Consider the following 10,959-nt stretch of genomic DNA (forward strand, 5'->3'; position numbering starts at 1 on the left):
AGTGATTTTTTTTTTCGTTTTGCTTCTTCTTATTTTCCTTTTTTCTAATAGGCCGTAAAAAACATTTAGTTTTTGTTAATTCTTTTTGTTAAAATAACAACGGCTCGGCCCAATTACAAGGCCCAAAAAAAGAGTCATTGGTTGGCCCATTCTGTTTCGCACAATCGTCATTAGTCATGACCCACCCATATAAAAACATGATCTCTGCTTCATTCGTCACAAGAAGTAGGGTTTTTATCACAAGGCAGCCGCTTCTTCTTCAAGGTCTCGCTCGGAACCTACGCGCCGTCAGCGTTTCACTCAAATCTCGCAAACATGGGGTAAGCACCACCGTCTTTGATCATATCTATCTTCTGCTTCTTCTCTTGAATGTGTTCTGTTTTTGTCAAAATTGTATTCGTGGATTATATGAGTTCATATACATGATTCCAGTAGTTATTTGCTCATTGGATACAGTTTCGTTGATAACTAAACCGGATACATGAATCAAACACTGTTTTAGCTTAATCAACGTACGAAACAGATTTAAAAGATTACAATTCGCTATTTTTGTTTATTATTATGATTTGAAATAGTGTTTAGATCTAGTAAGTCGGAAACCGGCTTAGATTTCATATTGATATACATATGCGGACTGTGAATACATAGCTTGACATGAGGATACGTCTTCGATGATTCGATGTGATGAAAATCGGAAAAGGAATTAAACAATTTGAGAACTGTATATGGTTTTTTCTATGGCGATGGTGTTTGCTCATATTGATTGAATTTGCAGAAAGACACATGGAATGGGAGCTGGACGCAAGCTGAAGTCACATCGCCGCAGACAAAGATGGGCTGACAAATCATACAAGAAGTCTCACCTTGGTAACGAATGGAAGAAACCATTCGCTGGTTCTTCTCACGCTAAAGGCATCGTCCTTGAGAAAATGTAAACCCTAAATCCTCAAATTCGTCTATTCATTTCTCAATTCCAAAACCTAAACTTTCTCCATTTTGACAGTGGTATTGAAGCTAAGCAGCCTAACTCTGCTATCCGAAAGTGTGCTAGAGTTCAACTCATCAAGAATGGAAAGAAGATTGCTGCTTTCGTCCCCAATGATGGTTGCTTGAACTACATTGAAGAAAACGTTTGTACCCAATTTTGTTATTTCAATTACAAACACTTGTGTGAATTCTTTCATGATGTGTATAATTTGTGATTGTTTGTTTGACAGGATGAAGTTTTGATTGCTGGATTTGGACGTAAGGGACATGCTGTGGGAGATATTCCTGGAGTTAGGTTCAAGGTGGTGAAGGTTTCTGGTGTTTCACTTTTGGCTCTTTTCAAGGAGAAGAAGGAGAAGCCAAGATCTTAAGTGATATTTCTGAGGAGGTTTTACTGGTGACTTTTGTCTTAGTTTTGATATGTTTGTTGAAGAGTTCAAATGGAATTGTGGTTTTAGATTTGTGTTTGCAGAGGGCAGACGATTTGTTCTTGTTTTGTAATGTGATTTTGGTAAACACAATTTATTTAGATAACTGTTTTTGCCTACTTTTATATCACTTTCTATTAGTGAATGTTTTTGCTTTTTTTTTGTGTTTGATTTGTTTGAAGTTTTGAATATCAGTATCTTGGTAGAAAAATTTTATATATTATATAAAAATATGTAAATACTACTTTTCTTTAACTTACAAAATGATGTTTTTCAAGTTCTTTTACCAAAGCCTTATTGGTAATTATCTAAACAAATTATCGATAAACAACGAATAAAGGTTAATGATATGTTAAAATATTTTAACCAAAAAACTTAACTAACACCAAAATGAAATGAATACAAAATGTTTTTGATATGTTAAAATATTTTAACAGGATATGAAACTTTATTTGAAAGTATAGCATCAGATTTGGGTTTAGACCTTTTTTCTAACAAAACAAACAACAATATTTGTCAATTTTCATCTAAAGAACTATGGTTCAAACAATAGTAAACTAAACATATCCTTACTAGCAATACAAAATCCAACATGACTTGTTACATTAAAAAAAACACTAGTTCATAACCTCTCTCTTGTTATAACCTTAAGGCTACCTAATTATATATAATTTGTAGCTAAAAGTACATTACCTCACCTTAATCATCAAACGGAATCGCCTTTTCCATTCTTTTTCTTTCCCTTTCTTGTATAGATTTTCCTTGGTGTTGGTGAATAATCAAGTCTGTAACTAATAAGAGAAGGTCCAAAAATACCAAACTTTCCAGCACTACTAAAAGCAGCTTCTGCATTTGTTTTTTCCTCAAACACAACTTTAGCACAACTACTCTTCTTCAACACTTCAGTCTCTGATTCCATCAAACTCCCATACACCCTAAATATCTCATTCAGATTTGTCACCGATGGAATGGAATCCAAATTTGTAAACTTTAGAATCAGTGCAGCAAACTTCTCTTTGCTTGTGGTTTTCAGACTTGAATCACTTATCTCAGATTTGGTTGACACATCATCAGACTTTGTTGACTCCTGAGTTTGGTCAACACGCTTCTCATCAACAGAATTGGAATTGGAATTGGAAGCGGAATCGGAATCCTTTGATACCTGGGACTGGAATTGGGATTCCGATTCGGATTCCTTCTTGGGAATGGGAATCAAAGGCGACAATGATAGTTTTTTAGCAATTCTACAGATGCTGTCACCAACCCCAAAGAGTCTTTTTGGTGTTGGAATCGGAATTGGAGCTGATGGCTTTCTATCTGCAATTCCATTCCGACTTTTTTTGCCACCATCTTTTGTCAGTTTCTTTTTTGGGATCGTATCAGTATCACCATTACCATTACGCATGCGTTTGTGTTTATGTTTCTGTGAATTCACACTATCAGAACCATTTAACTTTCTTTTTTTAGAAACTTTCTCTTCTTCGCTTACAGAAGCTGGTTTTTGTTTTTCATCTTTAACAATCTTCTTATCTTTCAACTTCCTTTTTTTAGATGAAACCTTTTCATCTGAAGAAGATGGTTTTGCAATTAGAGGAATCTCAGAACAATTCTCTTCTACTTTCTCATCTAATCCATCTAAAAAATAGCGTGTAGAAAATTGATGATACCCTTTCCAACGATAGTATGAGAATAACTGAGTATTAAGTGACAAAACCTGCAATTTGTTGAATCCATCAAACTGTTCTCTAGCTAAATCTTGCACAGATTGAACAACATTAGCAGGTTTGAAAGTGGCAACAGTAGAAAAGCGATCACCACCATTGATTCTACTATCTTCTTTCTTAATTCCAGCATTAACAAATGTTTGGGATTTGATTTTCTCATATACCTCTTTGGACAAGCAAGAACAGGATAATCCAAACTCGATTCGCCTCAAAGCTTCATCCAAAGCACAATCAACAGCATGAAGAAACTTTGTGCTGTTACTTTGGTTCACCATTTTTGAGAAATTCTTCCTAAATGGCTTGATTTTTGACTTCTCATTCCAAGCAAAGCTTTGGTCACCAAAATATGCTATGAGAAACCCTTTTTTCTTTGAGTATTTCCTTGCTACATCTGTTGAAGAAGATGGATCAAATATCTGTCCAGGCCACCATGGATAGTTCCTTACCTTTGCCCAAACCAGATCGGAGACCTTATACTCACCTTCCTTTTCCTCATCATTAACTTCTTCTTCTTCTTCCTTTTCCTCATGATTAACTTCTTCTTCCTTTTCCTCGTGATTAACTTCTTCTTCTGCCTTTTCATCTAGAACTTTCTCAACATTTTCTCTTTCAGCTCGAGAAACCCTAGAATCATTAACCGAATCATGAGCAACAGTACCACCTCCATCATGATCAGAAGACGGTTTCGTCGTTAGGGTTCCAGTATTCGATTCTAACAATTCATCCCCAACAGCAACCGCAACGTTAACCTCGTTACTTAACGCGGCATCACTGTTACTCGGAAGTTCAGCTGAAACAACAGCATCGGAACTCGATTCAATGGTATCAAGGTTCGTAGACATTAATTGACAATAACCTAAAAATCATAAAATGAACGATAAATCTAAAACGAACATATCAACGAATCAATCATAAGAAAAAGCCTGCAAGTAGTGTGTGTCAATAGCTGATAACAGTTGCGATTAAGCATACCTGGTGTGAATCGACGCGCGAAAATCTTCGTTGAGAGATCGAGAGAGTAACAGAGGGGTAGGGCTGCATCCACATCAACAGTGGAGACATTTGGACATGGCATTTAAATCAAAACTATTTTCGGACAAAATTAAATAGTGTATTTGATTGACTATTTTTATTTTTATTTTAAATATACCGTTGGTTAATTTCAAAGTGATATTTCAACAGCTTCGTAAATAAATTTTTTTATTGATATCTCGTAATAAACTAATAATTAATCAAATATGTTTGAAAATTTTTATTGAGAAATAATAGATTAATACAATATTATGACAACTTATTTCAAAAAACGTTTATGAGCTTTTGTGCATGATGGGTATTAAAAATTTAAAAGCATATTAATAAATTTGCAATAAGTTAAAGCTAAGACATAGTTGTTAAAGCTAAGACATAGTTGTAAAGAGGCAATAAAAACTCGTTTTTCCCAACAAAGTGTTTACGCGATTTAGAAAGGGGTTGAAACTAATGTTATCTGATTTTATTAAAGGAAAAATGAGGAAACGACACCACTATGTATTTTGATTTTATCATTTCAGTTTCTAAAGTCTTTTTCCTGCTTTTTAAGAGAATAAACTGTTTTTTGTCGGCTGTATTTGGTAACTGTAGACAAAACGAATGGGTAACCCAGCTATCCTTTTGACACATACAATGGCGTTTTAGTGGAGCAACCATTTGGTAAGTGGGGTATATGACACCACTTAAGGTACGTTGGCTCACCTTAAATATATATAGGTAAAAATATATATATTTTTTTCTATTTTATACTCATATATCTCCATTCTCCCCATTTAATAAAAGAACGACACCTCTTACTTTTTCTTCTGTACCATAAAAAAAACAAATTTCTTCTTTTACCGACTTTCAGACCAAGAAAAGTAGCCAGAGACACAATCGGCCAGTCACCGGAAGCCGCTCCAATCGGCCAGAAACGATATAGTGGACCCCGGTTAACTTTCGGCCTGGATCTGCCACTTGACACATAGGCATTGACTTTAGTTTTGGTTCATAGTCATTGATTTTATATATATTGTATTAATTCTTTTCACTTTAGAAAAATATATATATATATATATATATATATATATATATATATATATATATATATATATATATATATATATATATATATATATGTAACATCCCAAAATAAGGTACAATTATCATTCTTGAATCTTTCCTTTTTATGTAAAAATCAGTCCCTTAAAATGATAGGTTGGCAAGTCAGTAAGTGGGGCGTACGCATGAGTACGCACATCGTACTCATTCACAATGCAAATTACATTGGGCGTACCAATGGGTACGTTAAGTGTACTAGGCTCATATGCAAAACCCTGATATTTTCTTTGGTCCCTATACAAAGAATATTATGGTCTCATTTCTAGCCACCCTTATTAGCCTCCAACCCTCTCTAAGACCCTAATTTTGTTTTGTGTAGCCTGAGTGTGTGTTTTTGCAAGTTTTGAGTGGTTCTTGACTCTTGTAGAAGAAAAAGAAGGTTATAGAATAAGAAGAAGGTGTCATCCAGCTTAGAGATCCAGAAACTCCCCCCCTTTGTGCATCATTTTCAAGTATAAAGTTTATACATTGGCTAGTATTCTTCTAGATCTCTTTAGTGTAAGATTCATGAGTTTAAGTCCCTAAGTTTGGACCTTTAGGATATTGAGACTCTTCATAGAGTTTAAGTTGTCCTTTCATGAATCTTAAGGCACCTAGGTTAATAAAAATGCTTGCTTGATCTTTCTTTTGACCTCATGCATGAGTAAAGTACTTTAGAACAGGTAAAATGGTGTTTTAGCCTCTCCTAGACATGCAAAGGCTTAAAGCCCACAACTTTATGTATTAAGAGGTCTTAAATTAGTCAAATATATGGATGGAATGGTTGTCTTAACGGATTAAGACCTCAAAAGTGAGGAAATGGAAGTCTGTAGATTACGTTGTGCATACTCACAGCTAGGCGCAACATAGTCTGGAGGATCCCCATCGAGTGTTTAGTCTGATGGTACGCCCATCGTACTTGTTGGGTGTTGACTTTTGCTGACTTTGTCTTTTGGTCAAACTTTAGGGTTTTGGACCTAGGGAGGGGGGAAATGGTCCTTTTTGCCCCTATAAGGATTAACTGTTGACCTTGGACTTGTGAGTGGTTTGGACCTTAATTTTAATTAAGGTTAATTATTTTGTTAACTAGGCAGACTCTAGATCTGGCACTTCGGGTGCTAGGTTTTCGTGTCATCGGTACTAGGTGAGTCTCCTCGCTTACTCTTACCCGCGTGGAAGGATAACAGTAATATTATGACCAGTTAGGTCTAGTTGTTATGTTATGTTATGATATGTTATGTGTTGATATGATGTTTGTTGTAACTGGGGCTACTGACAGCCAACTGGGGGTTGTAGATAACCTCTCGAGCATGTTGTTAGCTCACTGGGACTACTGATAGTCCTAGGGTTGTTGATAACCCATAACTATTTATTTTACGCCGTGATGTATGTGGTATCTTGGGGAACTCACTAAACTTTGTGCTTACAATTCTTGATTTGTATGTGGCAGATACTTTGCAGGACCGCAGGAAGGCGAATGTCTGATTGTACACATACACTAGGAATTTATTACTGGGACATGATCTTTTGTACTCTGATAACTATGACACTTATGTTTTGAAATGATTTGTAATTGATCTGGTTGTAAAACTCTGTTTTTTGAAGTTTTAAAATTTGAAAATTTTGGTCTAAAATTTGAGGGGTTACAATTTGGTATCAAAGCCCTGGTTTGAGGGATTTGGATGAACCTTTGGGTGATTCCAAACTCAAACTGAGGGTTTGAACATTTTAAGAATTTAACAAGGAATGAAGACTTTTTATAAGAGGAAAACCCAGAGAAGCAGTGTGTACAATCGACCAGCGCTCGAGCGACAGTTTCCAAAAATACCTCATTGTTATCTTTAGTATTGCAGAGCAAAAATGTTGTATTATGAACAATTAGGATTGCATGTTAGCTAGGTGTAGGCTAAGGAATCTTGCCGAAATAGTATAAATGTTGCCTGATTATTGATGCCTTAGCCTAGGAATTCATTCCTTATGAAATGTTGGTATGTTGTTATGACCTGTTAGATTGGTATCCTGGTAGATAGGATGTTGATATGCTTAGTGATCTATAGATCTTTTTTTTTTTGCTGTAGACTATCATAATGTCATCTTGTATATGTGCACATGGTTGGTTGGTGGCTGAGGCTTCACTACTTTGTGCGTAAGTCAACTGGCCGAGATATTCATCCGAGATTCGGAGTTTCCTGGGTTTGGCATGCTATTATCGGAGGCTCATCAGAGATTTCTGCAAGATTGTTGTTCCTATCACCAAGTTGACCATGAAGGACGTTGCCTTTAGGTTGGGGCCTGAGCAACAGGCACATTTGAGACTCTACGTCAGAGGTTGTGTGAGGCCCCAGTGCCTTTCCCTCCCGAAAGGAGTTTAGATTTTGTAGTCTATTGTGATGCATCCATTGCAGGTATGGGCGTTGTGTTGATGCAGAGAGGGCATGTGATAGCCTACGCTTCGAGGAAACTGAAGCCCCATGAGACGAGGTACCTCACTCATGATTTGGAGTTAGTGACAGTGGTCCTTTACGAAGTGATATCGAAGATCAATGTGTTTGGTTTCCGAGTGTTGGACCGGATTGTGGTAGATGCGAATGACACTTTGAGAATCACAATACAAAGGAATTTTCTTCATATTGATTGCATAGTCTCACAATTGTTTTTGAATCCAAATTACATGTGAGGTGCATGCAACAACAACCATGTATTCTGCTTATGCAGTCGAAATCGAAACACAGGTTTGCTTTTTTTTTTATTGCTAGCTTACAAGCTTTCCATCCAATAATTGACATCCGCCAGTTGTGTTTTTTCGATCAAGTTGACATCCACCTAATCTGCATTTGAGAAAGCTTGTATAAAGAATCTTGTCTTCATTGGATACCATAATCCCAACGAAACTGTTCCTTTGAGGCAGTGAACAATATTCTTAACATCATTGAGATGGGGTTCTTTTGGGTTCGATTGGTATCTGGCACAATTACATACAACAAACATAATATCAAGTCGGCTTTCAATTAAATACAAAAGCAAAACTATCATGTTTCTATATGAGTTAAGTCCACATTAGGCTTATCCAACGAAGGATTCAAGCGATTGTTAACAGCCATAGGTACTTTCACTTTAGTATTATTCGTCATTCCAAACCTTTCCAACATGTTCCAAGTATATTTTTCTTGATTAATAAAGATTCTTTCCCTACTTTGACGAATATGCAAACCCAAAAAATTATTAATTATTCCCATCATACTCATTGTGAATTGACTTTTCAAGAGATCCTCAAATTCCTTAGATAACAAAGGGTCAGTCGAACCAAAAATAATGTCATCGACATAAATTTGAAAAAACATCAGGTGAAACCCTAATTTCTTTCGAAATAAAGTGGGATCAACTTATCCTTGTTTAAATTTAGCAAGTTTCAAAAAAATGGTCAAAGTTTCATACCAGACATGAGGTGCTTGTTTCGACCCATAGACTGCCTTATTTAAAATATAACGGTGATAAGGATACTTATCATTGACGAAACCAGGTGGTTGTTTGACATAGACCGTTTCCTCCAGAACTCCATTCAGGAATGCACATTTGACATCCATTTGATAAACATAGAAAACCTTATGCACTACATAAGCAAGAAAAAATTGTACTACCTCGAGTCTTGCAACAGGGGCATATGTTTCCTCATAATCAACACCTTCTTGTTGAGAATAACCTTTCACGACTAATCTAGCTTTATTTCGAATCACATTGCCTTCTTTATCAGTTTTATTAATAAAAATCCATTTTAAACCAATTAATGAAACATCCTTTGGTTTAGGAATTAACCTCAAAACTTTGTTTCGTTCGAATTCAGCCAATTCATATTGCATTGCAACAACCCAATCAGAGTGTTCTAATGAAACCTTTACTATTTTTGGTTCTATTTTTGAAATGAACATGTTAAACATACAGTATTCCGAATGAACATTTATCACTTCATTTTTGGCTCGAATCTGGGCTCATGTCAAGACACCGGAATTTGGATCACCAAGAACATGTTCTTTTGGATGATTTCATGTCCACTTATCCAACGGTGGATATGTAGGATCAAAATCTAAAGGCGTATCTTCAATAATATCAACCGCTTCTGAACCTTCTCCAGTATTCAAAACATTATATGTGACATCATGAAAATCATTAGTTTGAATAATGATGTTATCAGGATTCGATCCACTTGGCTCCTCATCGACCAATAGATTTGAGTTCTAATGCTCCTCCTAGACATCAGCATGGTCCAACACATGCTCCCCCTCGACTTGAGATGTAGTTCACATATGAACCCCCTTAATAGTCGAATCATGATTGTCATCATTAAATGTCGAACTCAAATGCTCCCCCTCTACTTGATCATCAGTCAAAATCAATACTCTTTCAACATTCACTCTTGAAGTTGATGTAGAATGCATGTCATTTTCTTCACCTGTTACAGTCAAATCATCAAATTGTTTCGATGCTTCAGGAACACGATTATCATCAGGATGGGTTTCAGCATCTATGGCTCTATCTGGAATTGCAAAAATCAAATCATAATCAATATCATAAGAATTCATGATTTCAGATTCATTATTTGTTTTAGCAATTATAGGTTTTTGAACGAAAGATTGTTCAACTCTTTTAACATAATAGTCATCGAATGTAAGATTGAAAATTTCTTCGATCTTCCTCGTTCATTTGTTCAACACCCTATAGGCAACAAAGTTGTGTGACTATCCCAAGAAGAATCCTTCATCAACTTTCGACTGAAATTTAGAAAGACTGACCTTGAGATTCATGATGAAACATCTGCACCCAAAAAATGAAATAATTTAACATTAGGTTTTCTTTTGTTCAGTATTTCATAAGATGTGATGTTAAAACGACGATCAACAAAAGAACGATTTTGTGTGAAACAAGCGGTTGAAACAGCTTCTGCCCAAAGATATTGAGGCGAATTCGCATACGTAAGCATGGTTCGTGCATCTTCACATAAAGAATAATTCCTCCTTCCGACAACACCATTTTGTTGCGGTGGGTAAGGAGACGAAAAGTTATGCGAAATTCCCAACTCAGACAAAAATGAATCAAAAATTCGATTTTTGAATTCTGATCCATTGTCACTCTTAATCCTTCGAACTTTATTCTTAGAACTAAAATCTATGTTTTTTATGAAGTTAATCATCACTTGGGCAATTTCAGACTTCTGTCGAAGAGAGAAAACCCAAGTAAACCTTGAAAAATCATCAACAATGATTAATATGTACTTCTTCTTATTGAGAATCTCAACAGTCGAAGGTCCACATAAGTCAATGTGAATAAATTGCAAAGGTTCAATGATATTTGAATCTATGGCAATTGGATGACCTTGTCGATGTTGCTTTCCCTGTTCACAAGCAGCACACAATGAATCGTTATCAAATTTTAAGATAGGTGAGCCTCAAACAATATCATTTGAAACCAGTTTGTTAAGATTTTTGAAATTAAGATAAGATAGACGTCACACATTGATGGAACACCCACGATAGGTTTCATTTCGAGAGTGAACATGTCACCTTTTCATTTCAAATAAAGTAACACCTCATTTGTCTATTTGTTGGAGATAATACTTCCTTATTCATTGAAAAGAACCTGATTACCAGTGTCCACAACAAGTTGCGAAAACACTAATCAGTTATGCTTTAAGCCTTCGACATACGCCACTCTATTCA

General features: G+C 35.7%; 2 protein-coding genes across 3 annotated transcripts; one reads left to right on the plus strand and one right to left on the minus strand.

The window, feature by feature from the left end:
- Window positions 1-208: 208 nt before the first annotated feature.
- Window positions 209-1,540, plus strand: LOC145058427 (small ribosomal subunit protein uS12). Its single transcript, XM_079006334.1, has 4 exons — window positions 209-320; window positions 776-931; window positions 1,004-1,130; window positions 1,218-1,540. Exons 1-4 carry the CDS (start codon window positions 316-318, stop codon window positions 1,356-1,358), a joined length of 429 nt encoding a protein of 142 aa, XP_078862460.1. The 5' UTR covers window positions 209-315; the 3' UTR covers window positions 1,359-1,540.
- A 413-nt stretch (window positions 1,541-1,953) lies between these two features.
- LOC145058283 (PWWP domain-containing protein 5-like) lies at window positions 1,954-4,218 on the minus strand. Of its 2 annotated transcripts, none has more exons than XM_079006209.1 (2): window positions 4,112-4,218; window positions 1,954-3,929 (listed from the first exon to the last, which is right to left on the minus strand). In XM_079006209.1, the coding sequence occupies exons 1-2, from the start codon at window positions 4,212-4,214 to the stop codon at window positions 2,122-2,124; spliced, it is 1,911 nt and encodes a 636-aa protein (XP_078862335.1). In that variant the 5' UTR covers window positions 4,215-4,218; the 3' UTR covers window positions 1,954-2,121. The 2 variants fall into 2 exon arrangements, with proteins under 2 accessions (XP_078862335.1, XP_078862334.1); XM_079006208.1 differs by having other exon boundaries at window positions 1,954-3,995.
- Window positions 4,219-10,959: the final 6,741 nt, after the last annotated feature.

This window comes from Lactuca serriola, chromosome 6 (assembly GCF_051521515.1).
Source record: "Lactuca serriola cultivar US96UC23 chromosome 6, Lser_US96UC23_V15, whole genome shotgun sequence".
NCBI lineage: Eukaryota > Viridiplantae > Streptophyta > Magnoliopsida > Asterales > Asteraceae > Lactuca > Lactuca serriola.